At 31.8% G+C, this 18684-nt stretch overlaps 1 protein-coding gene across 1 annotated transcript; it reads left to right on the top strand.

Annotated features, from left to right (window-relative positions):
* Positions 1-868: 868 nt before the first annotated feature.
* LOC127719943 (uncharacterized) lies at positions 869-12193 on the top strand. The gene is made up of 6 exons (XM_052226308.1): positions 869-1094; positions 3401-3576; positions 5588-5738; positions 8433-8508; positions 10893-11014; positions 11915-12193. Exons 1-6 carry the CDS (start codon positions 938-940, stop codon positions 11959-11961), a joined length of 729 nt encoding a protein of 242 aa, XP_052082268.1. The 5' UTR covers positions 869-937; the 3' UTR covers positions 11962-12193.
* The last annotated feature ends 6491 nt before the right edge of the window (positions 12194-18684 follow it).

Raw genomic sequence — 18684 nt, 5'->3', positions numbered from 1 at the left:
AGTTTTCTCGTTTGAATTGTTTTACATTCGTGATTTCGGGGCCTTTTATAGCTGACTATGCGGTATGGGCTTTATTCATTGTTGAAGGTCGTACGGTGACCTATAGTTGTTAATTTCTGTGTCATTTGGTCTCTTGTGAAGAGTTGTCTCATAATGCATAAGCAATCACACCACATCTTCTTTTATATATTAGATAAGAAAAATGGTAAAATAAAATTGAGAATGGAAATCGGAAAATGTGCCATAGAGACAACAATCCGACCAAAGCACAAAACAGCCAAATGCATAGCATAAAACAATAAAATTGAATATGATCTAAATGATAAAATTTTAACATGATATATTGATTAATAATCTACACAAAGTGTACATTTACAGTCATTTCTATTCCATGGCTTTAAAATATTTTTAAACTGACAACAATTTGCAATTTTTCTAAAATCATGATGTAGATCATTCCATAAAACATCAGCTGTATAAATTATTTAAAAGAGTTCTTACCATAGGTTGATGTTGTATGTATTCATCTATTAGTGTTTTTAAGTTTAGAAACTTTAACTCCTTTAAAGGCAACACTTGTACGATCTTGTACATTCTTTAAAAACATGCAGTAGACAATTAACTTTCACTGAGATGTTATGAAAAGTGTAAAAAAAACGCATTTATAAACAGACATTCGCATTGAATAATTTTTCAAGTTTATTGATTGGAGTGAGTACAAAGAATAATATAAACATCTTTAGTTTAATGTAAACAAGCATGCTGTAAATTGTGCAATCTTATAGAGTGCTCCAAAATTTAACGGAGGTTTATACAGAGCTGAACAATAGTCACTATTAGGTTAGTTTCTTTCCCCAGTATACAACTTGCCCAGTAATCGACCAAAACGTGTGAAGGAAAACAATAGCAATCTATTCTTTAGTGTTTATATGTTAAAATGGCCTCTCGTGTGAAAAGAAGGTATCATCACATTAAATTTGACGATGACGAATTTGAAACACCGGCGTTTGAGTTTTTAAACGACAAGGAAAGAAACAAATCTGGCGAAATGAAACATTCTGACGACGACATTCAATTAGAAGATTCAGGGAATGGTAACTTACATTTTCGCACATTTGCAAAACATTTTGTACTTCTGAAATCTGCAAGACGACTAATCGTCAAATTTCCTCAGACAAAAATGGCTGTGTTTACACTCGGGGCGGCACTTCAATCTTTCTTTGGTAGGGGTGAGCAGCTGAGACATCTAGTACCCCACCCTTTTCATATATTTTGTTTATTAAAATTATATACCCTGTCATATATCAATTAACAAAAAACAGACCTATAGATATATTTGGATATTTTTCATCTTCAAATGATCTTCTGGTACATTAGTATAGGGTTTTGTTTTGGGGTCCGGCTCATCATCACGTTCATGTTTAGTAGCAACAAAGTCACAATAATCACACCTTGCTTTTCCAATTAATTCTTCACATTCGTCACATTTTAAATACTTTCCTCTATTTACCCCTTTTATGTCTTTCATTAATCATGATTATGAAGAAAATTTCATTCCAATAAACATGATAAACAATTTTTATAAAATATGTTTGGTCAGATAGTAACACCACAGAGAGTAACACTTTCAGTTTTATATAAGTGAAAAACTGATAAAAAGTTACATAGCCGTTCCCTCTTAAAGGACACTGACACTATGGAATTTCCTTTGATGATTGTTACAAACCTTTGAATGTTAATTATGTGCAAATGTCAAAATATTCGGATTTATAGCATCTATAACTAGCATCAGTGTAAATACCACATTGGATTAATTGGTTTGACAAATAGCCTGGCAGCACCTACATTTTGTAGATAAATAAATGTTACATTTATTTTATGTTTTAAAAAGTTAAAAACCTTTATGGATTTTGATGAACATTTGCTTTCCTTGCCACAGAAGATGGTAAAATAAACAAACACCTGAGTTTTATTTGATACAGTCCACTCATTTACACTATTTGAATCACCTTTGTCAATGTTTGTTGTGTTGATTTCTATTGTCACTCTATTGTCCATTTCAATCAATATGTTGCAATACAATCATTACCTGAGGGGGACCATCTCAAAGATTTCACCAGACTTTGTTTATTTTTACACCACCTGCAGCAAGGAAAGAAAATGTTTAGCTAAATCCACAAAAGTTTTTATTTTTTTAAAACACAAAAATAATAATGAATACAACTTGTACATGTTGTATATATCTTCATTTGTAGGTGCTGCCAGGCTTTAAAACTTTTCAAATTACAGTTTTGTATGTCATGTCTGTACTCAGAGAAAATTTCAGGTGTAAACACAGCCATTTTTGTCAATGTGTAGTGATGAACCTTAAATGGGTATAATCCCTTCTGGGATACTGTGCCCGTCCATCACTTCCCTTTGCCAGACTGCCAAAAGCGATATCTAGTCGCTGTTGTACACGATACTCGCTTTCAGTCGCTTTCAACATCAGCAATATTCAATTTTTACCAAGTCCAAAGGCATAAACCATTTATTTACTTCAGAAAAGAGGTTAAAGCTTTCATTTTAAAGTTGGTTGCATGTTATTTCATGAAGACAATTTTTTTATCACTTCCGGTACTTGTTACTTGAGAGCGTACATCAAATCATTCTAACTTTCAGCAAAATAAGTTTGATACTTCATTAGAACATGATTAAATATGCCTGAAGTAAATTTGTTATCCCTGTATTTCATTAATACATCTTTTCAAATAGCATGTCAAACATCGTTTTTTTTGTGAAATTTTGTATGAAGTACGGATAGGAGTCGGGATTCATCGGACTCTAACCAACTATGACTGAAATCCTGATTCTTGCAATAATGACTACGGACGCATGAATGGCTAGAAGAAGAATTTTGATCTCATAAGGAAAAATTACTTGATTAATGTATTTATTTCCATGTATATGCATTGTTTCAATTTACTAATTGAAGTTGCTCAACGCAGGTATGAATTGAACAATATAAAAAAAATAAGATACATATGGCCCTTTATATTATAGTAAAAACCAAACATTCATGACATTGTAGGGCTCCGTGGGAAATAGTACTTCTCTTTCAAAATCTCACCACTTCTCCCTATCAGTTTCATAAAGAGAAATCACTTCTCCCTACAAATCTGAAGTAATGTAAGCAGTGATCATGTTCATGTAAATTCAGGCAGTACTTTTCAGTACCATAGAACTGTAAAAGTACTGGTTACTGCCTCCTAATGAAAGCCTGCAAATTTATCAAAAGAAAAAAAAAATTATAATTATGCTGATTTCCATTGTGAAACAGCTGTCACAGTGGTAAGTTTCTGAAAGTCTTGAATATTTTGTACAATAGTTTTATTTACATGATAAATATCTTAATTTACAGAGAGTTCAGATGTTGGATTATCTGATGAAGATGATGCCCCAGAGGATGTCAGTTTTAAGACAGGGAAGCAGACAGCATTACAACAGATGAGGGATGCCATCAAGAACATAAATGCTGAGAAAATTAAAACTAAAGAAAAGAGAAGGAAGATAGACGAACAGTTTAAAGAACAAAAGGTATCTCACTGTGGAGATATGGCAATCGTCTAGTTACACTTGGATGTCATTTCACAATTATATTCTTTAATGTTTTTAAATGCACATGCCGCAGCGGAAGGGGCATTTAGTGATACCCTTGTATGTCTGTACGTCTGTATGTAAGCGTACTTTCATTCCGCCATGTATTTATTCCGGGTAACTGTTTTTCACTAGAGAATATTGGATGTAAATACATGTAGTGTGAAAGCGTCGATCTTGATATCATTGTTTTGTTTATATTAGACCGGTTTATTGTTTACATAAATCATTTGTAAATAAATGGGTTAAAATTAGAATGATTTTCAAGGAACCAGTTTAATTAATCTGAGTAAATCCAGTAAATAATATTGATGATGATGATGAGGATAATTTTATAACTCAAAATACTTTATCAATGATCAGGACATTGAACTTGATATAAACCAAATTTAAAGAGCAGATTTGTTCTTGCATACAGTTTCATTTATAGAAGCATCCTTTCATATTGACATAGAAGATATGATTTTATATCTAAGTCGACCGAAAAGCAAATACACAGAAAAACTTCGGCAATCCAATAAATATGATTATTACAATTAGTGACAATTTAAAAGCATATGATTTTATAGATTTGCATCATAGAAAAATTATTTAAATCTTATTCGTTAATAAGCATTACATGTATTGTGTTATCGTGTGTTCAAAATGCGTATTATTCACTTCATCAATGTATGGATCTAAAGCGCTAGTGTAATTAATCCCAGTATAAAATAACTAGTGCAATCATTCCAGTACAAAAACACTAGTGAACATTCCTTTCGATGAAAACTCTCCACTTTTTACATAAATCAATTATGCAAGTTACAAATTCACTAAAAACTACTAAGCCACATTTTATATATATTTCCCCTTCAAAAAAACTCTTTTTAGAACCTTATAATGACTGGTGGATGTTTTACACTGGACCCGGATAGAAAAACCTAGTGAATTTTTGTTGGTGGATAAAAATCACTGGGGATTTCCTTCCTCCGGATAAAGTACACTGGCGGAATCAAACCACTGTTACATGTACGTCCATATAAGACTGCATGTATGTCCCAATATTGTTTTCCGTTCTATCACTATCTACTTAAATTTGCCTGTACAAATTGTTATCAAACTGAATCATTTTTTTTTTAAATATATCTAATTTGGACCGATTTATTAAACCATTTTAAAATTACATTTCTCTGTGAAGCAGATAATTTGTCTGATGCATTCATCAGTCAAGGGTCTAACTTAAATAAGTTATTAGAGAAAAATAACATACATTTGTTATTGAGGGCTAAAAAATCAAAAATCTGTAATAACATATGTTTGTTACATGTTTCAAAGCCGAAAGGGGCATTATACATCCTTAATTTTGTTAAATTGTGTACTAGTTCTATTGATATTATAATTGTCTTTATGTATATTAAACTTTAGAAAGATATAACAGCCCATAGTTTGCCAATCATGCATAACACACCCATGTTACCACAGAAAAAATATGCCTGTAATAACTAAAGGGTGTTATTACAGCTTCTCTACATCTCTTCAAAGCCTTTTCTCCTACATATATCACAATGTATTTTAATTTATTGTAATAAATAATGATAAGAGCATGTAATGAGGTTCTGCGCAAGCTTCCTAGTCATTCCCAAGTGTCTCATGTAATAAGTTAAATGCCTGTAATAACTAAGCCTTGTTATCACTTAAAAGCCTTGTCTCATTGATTTACCATGGTTGATCAAAAGTGTATTAATTGAATTGGAAAATTAGTTTTCAAGGTTATGTATTAAGGTACTGCGCAAGTTTCAAGAATTCCTAAGTGCCCACTGAAAATAAAAAAAATTATGGTACATTTAACTGATAACAAACATATGTTACTACAGATTAAGAGAAAGTATCTGTAATAACACATGTATGTTATTTTTCTCTAATAACTTATTCAAGTTACACTCTTGACTGTTCATAATACATTCATTTGTAGAAAAGAAAGATGGAAGAACTAAAGAATGCAAGATTACCTGAGGATTTCCTGGAAGGAATAGCAGAAAAGTTACCCAGTAGAACAAACAAGACTACTGAGAAAACCAATTCTAAATCTGATATTATAGAGAGAACAAGTTTACAGGAAGATGGTAACAGTTTATTGTTTATCATAAACCTGATTACAATTAATGATATAACAAATACCTGATAATGCTTATATACCATTTGCTATAAGGATTTAAAATTACAAATGCCAAAATTTAACACAACTGTATTATATACTTTAGTCAAAGATGTTAGTTACATTCTAGTTGCTACTATTTGTTCTTAAATAGCAAGTTTTACATTTTCTATTTGATCCTACTGCCTAAAAATATTTTCTTAGATCAAGGACAGGGGGTGATACCCGAAAATATTGGGCAATGACGTCAAGTGAATTGCAGTATTGTCATGTTTTTAGCTCAATCCGCATGATATGCATGCTCCCTTTTTCATTCATGCTAGTATCTATCATGACTCTATCACAATACTTTGTACGAGTAAAAATAAAAAAGATGTAGTTTTATTAACTACTGCATGTTATTTCATATTCTAAACCCCTCTAAAAAAATAATAGTTAAGAAAAATTGCTGATAAAAAGAATATATTTGCAATTATTTTTTAGATACTTGCTTCATCAGTTCAAATATCAGCACGCCCTACCAAACTTGCTTGGTATTCTTGGTGATAAAGTCAGTATCAAAAACAAAATGCCAATATCTTTTATTCATATTACTACACAATAGAGTCAACATTCACTCCGTAGAAGCATATTCATAAAAAAAATCATTTTTTCATGAAATAAACAGTAGGATAAGTCTGAGTAAATAAGTGCTGATGCTAGTATTAACAGACTATACAGGAATCTGATGTTTAGTAGTTGTCGTTTGTTGATGTGGTTCATAAGTGTTTCTCGTTTCTCGTTTTTTATATAGATTAGACCGTTGGTTTTCCTGTTTGAATGGTTTTACACATGTCATTTTTGGGGCCCTTTATAGCTTGCTGTTTGGTGTGAGCCAAGGCTCCGTGTTGAAGACCGTACTTTGACCTATAATGGTTTACTTTTAGTTTTACAAATTGTGACTTGGATGAGAGAGTTGTCTCATTGGCACTCATACCACATCTTTTTATATCTATAAATTAATCGTCTGACTGATTTTAGTTTTGATTATGTCTTTACATTGTACAGTAAATCAATGATTTTAGAATGTAGCTTAAGGGACCTTACTTTTCAAATAACTCTAAAATTTGTTTTAACCATTTACTTTAATATACTGTAAATTCAGAAAGTACAAGTTATTATTAATGTGAATAATGCAACTGGGTGAGTATGGCAATAATAAGCATGACAAGATCTGGCATTCTGACAGCAATGTCTGATATCCAATACACTATATAACTATATGCAGATTTATTCTGAAATCACAATTATTTATATCCCATTATTGTCCTTTATTTAAAAATTGCAATAATAAATGCACCTAATAGTTTCTGAATTTACAGTTTATATGTATGTAAAGCTTTTAATAACATAGATTGATGAACTCTTGAACAGCATTAATGACACCGTCTATTAATAACACCTTACCTCATTTACAGAGTAAACTCCCTAAAATAATGTCCTCTGCACGCCCTCCCTTAAAGTTGCTGAATGCTTTAATGGACATTTACTACAGTATTAGTAGACATTAGGTGGACAGTTTTTATAGGCCCGTCAAATTTTTGACGGGACGTATTATGGTATACAAATGTCCGGCGTCCGTCCATCTGTCCGTCTGTCCGTTTGTCTGTCTGGCGTAAACATGTCGCACCGTAATTTGAGAATGACTTATCTAAATTTAATGAAACTTAATACAGTTGTTTCTTATGATGGTGAAACGATCTGTATACTTTTTGGTGAAAATAAGATTAAAACTTTTTGAGTTACGGGACTTAGTAACTAAAACAGGTGTGTGTTTTTTTTCACATGTCGCGCCGTATCTCAAAAACAATTTATGATTATTGCTTAAAACTTTACACACTTCTTAGTTATATTAATCTTAAGATCTGTATACTTTTTGGTGATGATTCAAAATTTTATTTTAGTGATATTGAGTATTTTGTTAAAAAAGGGGGAGGGGTTTTTCACATGTCGCGCCGTATCTCAAAAACAGTTTATGATTATTGCTTAAAACTTTACACACTTCTTAGTTACATTAACCTTAAGATCTGTATAATTTTTGGTGATGATTCAAAATTTTATTTTTGAGTTATTGTGTATTTTGTAAAAAAAGGGGGAGGGGTTTTTCACATGTCGCACCGTATCTCAAAAACGATTTATGATTATTGCTTAAATTTTACACACTTCTTAGTTATATTAATCTAAAGATCTGTATACTTTTTGGTTTTGATTCAAAATTTTATTTTTGAGATATTGATTTTTTTTTTTTTTAAAAGGGGGGTTTTCACATGTCACGCCGTATCTCAAAAAAGATTTATGATTATTGCTTAAAATTTTACACACTTCTTAGTTATATTAATCTAAAGATCTGTATACTTTGTGGTTTTGATTCAAAATTTTATTTTAGAGATATTGAGTTTTTTGTAAAAAAAAAGGGGGGTTTTCGCATGTCACGCCGTATGTCAAAAACTATTTATGCTTATTGCATAAAAATTCACACACAAGACGACGGGCGTATCATGCGCTCATGGCGCAGCTGTTTTTTTATTTAAATGGTAAGGCAGCAGTTTATGTACTTTTAACTTAGCCAGGCATCTTTAGTTAAAAGACATTAAGTTACATTGCTTTTAATTTATTTTAATAGAGGATGAAGGTAGTTTCGCTGATACAGAAGATGATTTTGATCATAACCAAGACTTTATACCTTTTGAATCAAGCAGGTTGGTAGTCTATGATTATTGAAAAGGGACTTACCTTAAAAAAAAAAATGGCAGTCAGGTCTTTCATCATATAATTATCCATCATCTTCAGTTAAAATCACTAAGTCAATTAAATGTATTCATAACAACTTATCTGTGTCCTTCATTTATTTTCAAATTGTTAAGAGATTTATGATGAAGATGACATCAGTAAACGTCCCGTATGTTCACATTGATTATGTTATATAGATACAATGCATAAGCGTTGATACTTGAAAAAGAAACCATGAGCCTAGAGAGTGAATGTTTTGTTTTTCATAAATCAATGCTTATCCATTGTATCTATAACTGAAACTATTGTGTTAATGTCTTTTCAAAATTTAAGCCTTTTCTTAATTAAAAGGTATTGTAAGAGAGTTAAATAACCATGTTATCATGTTCAACGATGCATTTATAAATCTAAGATCACAATTAATTGGTTAGAAAAATACAAATATAAAACATTGCGTCTGCTTTTAAATTATCAGGCTTCCAAATATTATCTGTGTTTACAAAATAAGACATATTTGAAATTGTTTTTTTAATAAAATTAAGAATGAAAATGGGGAATGTGTAAAAGAGACAACAACCTGGCCAAAGAGCATATATAAAGTATATATAATAAGTATGTTACCAAAATTTCTAGCAAGAAGCCTAATTCTAGGCACATCACGATATACTGGCATAGGAATTTGCGAATTAACATTTGTAAAATTATGTAGTAGAACAGTCAAATCAAACTATATTTATAAAACAAAAATGGACTAATAGAATGTAATCATTTTCGTTTCAAATATGTGAAATAGCCAATAATAATCCAAAAATAAATGTCAAAACTCGCTATTATTACAAAATATCCACAAAATAAGAAAACAAAACAGGAAAACTAAAGAATAGGGAAAACAAAGAGAACACAGGGATTCAAACCTAAACCAACAAGTCCCAACCTTTCACTCGTTGATCTTAACCATGCTAACCTTGCGGCTACCAACTTATACTATATGATTGGCTATTATGTATATATTAAGGTACAAGCCCTGTGTGTCCCTTGTACCGATGTATATCATATGCTCATTTATATATATATTTATATAAAATGACAGGGTTCTATTCATTTGGGAGGGATGTATAAGTACGCAGTCATGTTCAATTATTTTATCTTAGTCAAAATTTATTATAATTTTTTTAATCATTATCAAACTGCTATCTATTTGGGATGTTTAAATACGCAGCCTCTGTTTTAATTACTCTACCGTTGTCAAATTTGAAATATCGTACTGGCTTGGATCGGTCAGTGCTGTTTATTGGGAATGTATTTCCACGCAATCCTTGTTGTAGCATCTTAACTGTCATCACCTTTGAAATTTTAGAGTTGTACCGGTTCATATCGCACATTACTATTTTTATTTGAAGCATATCTTTGCAGTCTCTGTTGTAAGTAGGTTCAGTAGTTGTCGTTTGTTGATGTGGTTCATAAGTGTTTCTCGTTTTTTTATATAGATTAGACCGTTGGTTTTCCCGTTTGAATGGTTTTACACTAGTAATTTTTGGGGCCCTTTATAGCTTACTGTTCGATGTGAGCCAAGGCTCCGTGTTGAAGACCATACTGTGACCAATAATGGTTTACTTTTATAAATTTTTACTTGGATGAAGAGTTGTCTCATTGGCACTCATACCACATCTTCTTATATCTACATAACCTCAGTCATGTTTAAAAATTTTAGAATTGTACAAGCATCTCTATGATGGTCAGTTTTGACTGTTTTATTGTATAAATTTCAAGATTGTTATAGTTTTATAATCAGACTAGATTGATATGGTTCATTTTGCATCGTGATCATACTGATGAAGGATATCTGTTATCCGAAATATTTAACATTTGTTTCTTATTATTATTAGTTTTTGGTGATGTTGTACCCTTTTAGACTTTTTATACATTTGTATATATAAAATAGACATTGAAATTGTAACCCATCAGTAGTTGAGAGATTTTGTCGATATGTTGATGTCAGTCACACATAACAGATTTGAAGGACGGCTCCGATTCCCAATGAAGGCATATAATAATTACAAAAATTGAAGGTTAAGTTTTTAAATTAATTCCATTAGTGAACAGAAATCAGTAAACTAACTAATTCACACTTAATGAAATTATGCACACAAAGGAAACAATTGAATATAATTTGGTAAGTCCATTTCAGTGACAGATTTAGGAAGCGTTGTTTCTAGAAAAAGAATCCACAAAATGAATAGGCTGACCTCACGACAACAGTTTAATGATGAACAATCTTTTATCATCATTTTTAAGGGTGTATTTATTTGACATATTGTGTACTTCTATCACATCTCCTTTGATTATTTGTTAGGTCTGATGGAGTAGAGGTACAGCCCATCAAAGAATATCAGAAGAAGACCACGTCATTGGCCCTTACAGCTGCTGAGTTTAAATACAGACAATTGTATGGCAGTAGAATACACAGAGAATCAAGTAAGTCCCACTTTCGGATGTTATGACCTGGAATAACCTGCGTTCGTATTTCTCTGGCTTTTTCATTCCTTTCAATAGAAATAAATAAACAATTGCCGATCATTTGAAAACTTTGGTCAGTAGTTTTTATGTTCGATATATAAGTAATCAAAATTCAGTTCTGCTATGTGAACTCCAACAAGATAGAGGTCTTTGTCTGGACCAAGAGGCAGTGTAAAAATGAAGAAATAGATAATTGCAAATTGAAAAGTCAAGCAGATTTGAATGAAAGATTTTCAGTGTTTACGACCGAGTTCACTTGGCAATGATTCAAGAATGAATCTTTTTGCACACCATGTTCAATCAACTTTTCGATTTCTTCTGGTGGTCTGTTAGATCTTTGAAAGCATGCTTAGTGTGAGACTCACAACAAAATCAAACTATGAAATTTTATGAGTTGTGAGATACGGAGGTATTGAAAAAGGCTTAAAAAAACACCTTGTATAGATTATAATCATGTATATCTCTTATTGGTGTTTTGTAGATGAATACGTAAACAGGTCATATATTTTACTTGAAAATGTCATTTGCGCAAAATCTCCCCCTCAATGAAAGCTGAGGGGGAGATCTCCCTCTTTGATGGTTTCAGAGGTTGGCAGGTATGCTTTTGTCAGCCTTCAAAGATTTACTAGAAACTTTACATAATTGGTTAAAGTACGATAACACTCGATTTTGAAATTTCACCATTTTGTCATTGCAGAGTTCTTGCACTTTGATTGTCAGATTAATAGAAGGCAATTTTGGTCTCACCTGTGATGAAAGTCATAGAATGTGAGACATTGTAAGGATAACAATCTGGCGTTAGCAACAGCCTAAACGTTTTGCATAAAGTTGTATAATTATGTATATATATTTTTATAGGCAAATCAAAAATGGCAAAAAGGGAGAAAAAGAAAGCAAATAGATGATGTTGAAAAAGGATATATATAAACACGAAGAAAGAAGAAGCAGTACAGCTCCAAGACTGATGACAACAGAGGGTACTGGAGTTTGACATTGACACAAATTCAGATTTTCTCTCATTTGCATAAATGCAATTATGATTCTTAAGTTAATGTTAAAATGTATAATATGATAAACTTTGAAACCATTCACCTGTAAATAATGATAGTATAATTGTGAATAAATAATGTTGTAATATCATGAATTGTTACTGTAAATAGTTATCAAAGGTACCAAGCTTATAATTTGATACGCCAGACGTGCGCGTAGTGCTACTAGTGATTATCTTGAAGAAAGTTTTGTTTTGACCAAAAGAAGATCAAAAGATGAACACTTCCTATATTAAAATAATAAGACGTGGTATGATTGCCAATGAGACAACTCTCCACAAGAGACAAGATGACACAGAAATTTACAACTATAGGTAACCGTACAGCCTTCAACAATGAGCAAACCACATACTGCATGGTCAGCTATAAAAGGCCCCGAAATGGAAAATGGAAAACAATTCAAATGAGAAAACTAACGGCCTAATTTATGTACATAATTAATGAACGAAATACAAATATGGTGCACAGCAACAAACGACAACCACTGAATTACAGGCTCCTGACTAGGAACAGGCACATACTATATCTGTCAATCTGATTATCTGTCTGTCCCCCTTTTGTATCTGGTACTGCTCCTGGACTGCTTGACAGATTTTTGTAGAAACTTTTACAGAATCTAACTCGTATGATTTATGCTTGCAACTGCTATTTCATTTCCTGATCAGAATGATTTTTGGGATAATCTTTGGCATGACATTGACATTGTTAGTTCTTCAGACTACAGTACACATTTATATCAGCTTCTTCTAAAATACTAATGAGAATTTAATGACAGCTTTTAAATCTTCATCATATGATGCCCTTGTGCACCTATTATTTGTATTAATTCAAACTATAGTTGGGGTTTCTTTTTGCAAATCAAAGATTTTGCCATTGTTTTATTGTGGGGCGGAGGTATCAAGTTTTGTATCCAGTACTTCAAAGTGAAGAATAATTATACCATCACATTTAAAGAATCACCCTTTCTTATTGTCTTTCTTACCAAATTCCATCTAGGTTGGACTCTCTTAAACAGATAGATGAATATAGATGAAACTTAAAGAAAACTTTGTGAGGATGTGAATAAAGAGATATTATCCCCTGCCCAATATGTTAAGGAGAGAGAGTTGGATTGTATAAATGGTACTGTCATATCAGGTTATCCTTTTGTGATGGGTTCACTTAAAGATTGTGTTATTTTATGTTTACTATCAAAATGATGCACCACTCATGTCATTTGTCGTTAAAAAAAAATCTTTGGAGCCTCCAACATTACTGAACCAATTAAATCCAAACTTCACATTATTGAACATGTCTCGTTTCTAGATTTTGAATTATATCTTGGTACTTTAACCAACATGGCCATCATAGCTAGAAATTAATCAGAGGTAAATTGCAGATTGTGCTTCAATATCTATTAAATCATCATTAAAATGGAAATCTCAGTGGGTGAAACATCTACAATTTCTACAAAAAAAAATATCAGATGACTCCTTCATAGCTGCCAACCTCTACAATGTATATGAGGGAAATCTCAGTTTGAAAAATTAATATAGCTGGACGGAAGAAAATTTTGTGTGACAACATTTTTCTGTTAAAAACTAACACAATGAATAGTACCGGTATTCTATAATTTATTTGATATTCTATGAGAAGGATTCCAGATATAGATGACAGTTTAACTAAAATCCTGTCCCCTTTTCCCCCAAAAGTGACCAACCTAATTATACTTATCACAGGGTTTGTACTAATATGATTAACACGACGGGTGCCACATGTGGATAAAGGATCTTCTTATCCTTAGATTTTATTGGGGTTTGTGTTGCTCAGTCTTTAGTTTTCTATGTTGTGTTTTGTGTACTGTTGTTTGTCTTTTTCTTTTTTAGCCATAGCGTTGTCAGTTTATTTTCAACTTATGAGTTTGTATGTTCCTTTGGTATCTTCACTTAATCATGTATTGCCTTTCATCTTATTTTTCTTTTTATTTCCCTACAGACAGTTCAAGTTTGTTTTTAGTGCATTTGTGTATACCCATAGCATACAACATTCTGGCTATTCCCTATATAATTATCTTGCAACTACAAAAATAAATATAGATGGTTTGGTCAATCACTTTCGAACTTAACTACAAAATAAAAATAGGCACTGGCTACGGTTACATTGAAATGTAACAATAATAAAAAAAGTTATTGTTACATTGGAGACTAATTGCCGGAATGCAGGGCTGTGTAAGGAACCGATTAAATACGAATGTAACAATAATATTTGTGTCTACGGTTAAAATTGTGTTATTGTTACGTTAATGCACTTCAGTGTACATGTATGCTGAGACTAATAAACTTTAAAATTTTTATTTGTATTTTACATTATTACATATAATTTTTTTAATTTTTTATTTACAATTGCAGTTTCTACACATCAAGCATGTTGTTTGGGGAGCATGTTTCAGTCCTACGCATTTTTGGTGAAAATACTCTAGGCAGCCATCACAACCGAGTGATGCAGCAATGTGCAATTCGGTTTTGCAGACTTTACAATTCCACTCTTCAATATCCCTTTTTGAAGTTATAGACACTTTCAATGTCTGCCATGCTTCAGTTGACAAATTTTTATGCCCCCGCCGTTGCGGTGGGGGCATTAAGTTTTACCCTTGTCCGTCTGTACGTACGTACGTACGTACGTACGTCCGTCCGTACGTCCCAAAATTGGTTTCCGTTCTCTAACTTGAATTTGCCTCAACCAAATGTTATGAAACTTATACACAATGCTTATTACCACAAAACACAGATCAAGTTTGAATTTTGGTGGCGTCACTTTAACCGTTCTAGAGTTATGCCCCTTTATAAATGGAAAAATTGCAAAATTTTTAGTTTCCGTTCTCTAACTTAAGTTTGCCTCAACCAAATGTTATGAAACTTATACACAAGGCTTATTACCACAAAACACAGATCAAGTTTGAATTTTGGTGGCGTCACTTTAACCGTTCTAGAGTTATGCCCCTTTATAAATGGAAAAATTGCAAAATTTTTAGTTTCCGTCCTCTAACTTAAGTTTGCCTCAACCAAATGTTATGAAACTTATATACAATGCTTATTATCACAAAACACAGATCAAGTTTGAATTTTGGTGGCGTCACTTTAACCGTTCTAGAGTTATGCCCCTTTATAAATGGAAAAAATTGCAAAATTTTTATTTTCTTCTAAATATCAAGTTATTTTTAAAATTGGAGTTATCTTCCTTTGTCCATGATTATAGTTTAATCAACTACAAACAATGCTGTATACAATGCAATGTTTAATTTTGACTTCCACTGATAAAACACAGATCAAGTTGAATTTGGGTAGTGTCACTTTAACCATTATTGAGTTATGCCCCTTTATAAATAGAAAAATTGCTGAATTTTTAGTTTCTGTTCTCTACTAAAGTTAGCCTCAACCAAATATTATGAGACTTGCACACAAAACTCAGATCAAGTTCAAATTTGGGTAGCGTCACTTTTACTGTTCTTCAGTTATGTCCCTTTATAACTATATGATATGCAAGCGGGGGCATCATCTGTGTCCACATGTGGACACTATCCACATTTATTTTTTTACTTTCGTGATGTTCATATTTTCGTCCAATATTTTTGTTGGAAACATGTGAGGTTGATTCATGTTTTCTTTTAATATATTTGCATCCCAAGTTTAAATTTTTCACCCAAAACAAATTTGGTAATAGGAATCACTTCATCCATTGTTCACAGTATAATAAGGGTAGGTGTGCAGTTAAATACATAGACGTGAACACTCGAACCATTGAACTAAATTTTTCGCCTTTGGCACTACTAAACTGTTGTAACAAATATTCTATACCCTTTATTCCCGAAGGAACAAATACTGTAATAATAATAATAATAATAATAATAATAATAATAATAATAATATTATTATTATTATTATTATTATTATAATAATAATAATAATAATAATAATAATAATAATAATAATAATAATAATAATAATAATAATAATATTATTATTATTATTATTATTATTATTATTATTATTATTATTATTATTATTATTATTATTATTATTATTATTATTATTACATATCGAAGAATAAAGCAACAAAATAATAGAAGGTTCAAGTTTAATTAATCTAACATGACAATAACACAATGTAACCGTAGACACGAATATTATTGTTACATTCGTAATTAATCAGTTCCCTACCCAACCCTGCATTCCGGCAATTAGTCTCCAATGTAACAATAACTTTTTTAATTGTTACATTTCAATATAACCGTAGCCAGTGCCATAAATAGAAGTAAATTATATTCATTTCATTTTTCGGCTCGATCTGGTTTACAACATGTATTTGTTTACATTCTAAATGGGGGTATAATATAAAAAAGAACAAGTGGTATAATTGCCAGGGAAACAACTCTCCACTTGAGACCAAATGACTCAGAAATTAACAACTATAGGTCACCGTACAAGAATGAGCAAAGCCCATACCGCATAGTCAGCTATAAAAGGCCCCTTCATGACAAATGTAAAACAATTCAAACGAGAAAACTAACGGCTTAATTTATATACAAAAAAGAACTGAACGAAAAACAAATATGTAACACAGCAACAAACGACAACCACTGAATTACAGGCTCCTGACTTTGGACAGGCACATACATACAGAATGAGGCGGGGTTAAACATGTTAGCGGGATCCCAACCCTCCCCCTAACCTTGGACAGTGGTGTAACAGTAAAACATAAGAACGAACTATAAAAATCAGTTTAAAAAGACTTAACTCATCAGATGGATACAAATAGAAATACATCTAACAAAAACACAGAGTGGATGTGGCCTAGTACTTGTACATCCCAACAACAAAAAGACACTGATACAAATACATCTAACAAAAACACAGAGTGGAGGTGGCCTGGTACTTGTATATCCCAACAACAAAGAGACACGAAGTAAAGATCGGAGCTTAAAATTATTAGTTGTGTTTTATTTTCTTTTATTGTGAATTATGTGAGGTATATCATCTTTTATTTTTTTAATTTGCAGATGGAATTGTGGGACAATGTGTCAAATTTGTATGAAGGACAACTCTGTCTATTTAAACAGCGAAAAAAAAATCGTAGTTTAAAAGTGTGACTTTTCACATGTGCCTTATGACTTCATTTCAGGTCTAAGCAATTCAGAATAACACACGTTATATATGTATATATGTCAAGATGTGCTTCAGAATTTCAACTTTTGTTTCATTTTATTAAATCTGAATGTAAAAAAAAGTCTACACTGGGAACTCCAGAGCTGAAACCTGCAGACTTAAGGTTAGCGGGGACGTTACTCTGTAGGTATTTGTGTCATTTTTTGCACGTAGGATCTTTACAGACACTGTCAGTGTATCAAGTTTCTGCTTCCCAAAGACATGTCTTTACTAGTTACTGAAAGATGCATTCATATAGTTTACATTGGCACCAATATCGATTTTGTCATCAGCAAATTAAAACATAACTAAATTTGTATTCTTTTCAAACGGGATTTATAAAGACACACCCACGTTCATTTTGATCTATAAAGAAGTTAAACTCCTAACTATCCTACTGTCTGTCGATACATTTATTTTTGGCATTGCACTAGTCATGTCTTCTTTGACTGTCAATGACGTTAAAATACTAAATCCCTGGGATGTGTTTTAGTTGATTTTAGTCTCTGATGCATGATTTTTTATTATTAATTGTTTTGGCTTTTAACTAGCTGTCAGTAACTGCGAGTACTTTCAAATCGTACTTTCTTGTTTATTTGACCTGTTGATACTAATTGTAATGCTTTTTTGTTATTTAATGTTATTCAGGGTTATATCTGGTCTATATACCAGCTTTGATAAGTGTTTGGTATTACTATAAATTTTCACTTCGTACTATGAACATCAAAATTATTTATTTTGTAAAAATATTTCCTTTCTCTATTGGAACTGTACACGTATACCTAACAACAAAATTATTTTCATTTACCTGTATTTAAAGTTATTGCAAATGGCTGATATTTTTGTTCGAGCATATTGTTTTTCTTAAATTGTTTAACATTTCATACCGATATAACATGTTACTTTTATTATTCTTCCCTTAGTTTATTTATTTTGTATTTACATTGTATCATAGGTCAAATTTATTTGTTCAGTGTAGGTTTACTGGTGTTAATATGTCCTTTGATTGAGTAAAGCTATTTCAGTTGATATTTTATAGTGTGTCTTTCTATGTTGTGATGTTACACTATTGTTTCAGAAAAAGGGTGAAGGTTTGGTACCATTAAAACGTTTAAACCCGCTGCATTTGTTTGCACCTGTCCTAAGTCAGGAATCTGATGTTCAGTAGTTGTCGTTTGTTGATGTGGTTCATCAGTGTTTCTCGTTTCTCGTTTTTGATATAGATTAGACCGTTGGTTTTCCGTTTGAATGGTTTTACACTAGTAATTTTTGGGGCCCTTTATAGCTTACTGTTCGGTGTGAGCCAAGGCTCCGTGTTGAAGACCGTACTGTGACCTATAATGGTTTACTTTTATAAATTTTGACTTGGATGGAGAGTTGTCTCATTGGCACTCATACC

The sequence above is a fragment of the Mytilus californianus genome, unplaced genomic scaffold (assembly GCF_021869535.1).
Source record: "Mytilus californianus isolate M0D057914Y unplaced genomic scaffold, xbMytCali1.0.p SCAF_11, whole genome shotgun sequence".
Classification (NCBI taxonomy): domain Eukaryota; kingdom Metazoa; phylum Mollusca; class Bivalvia; order Mytilida; family Mytilidae; genus Mytilus; species Mytilus californianus.
Note: the sequence above shows the minus strand (reverse complement) of the source record. Positions and strands in the feature narration are given on the sequence as shown.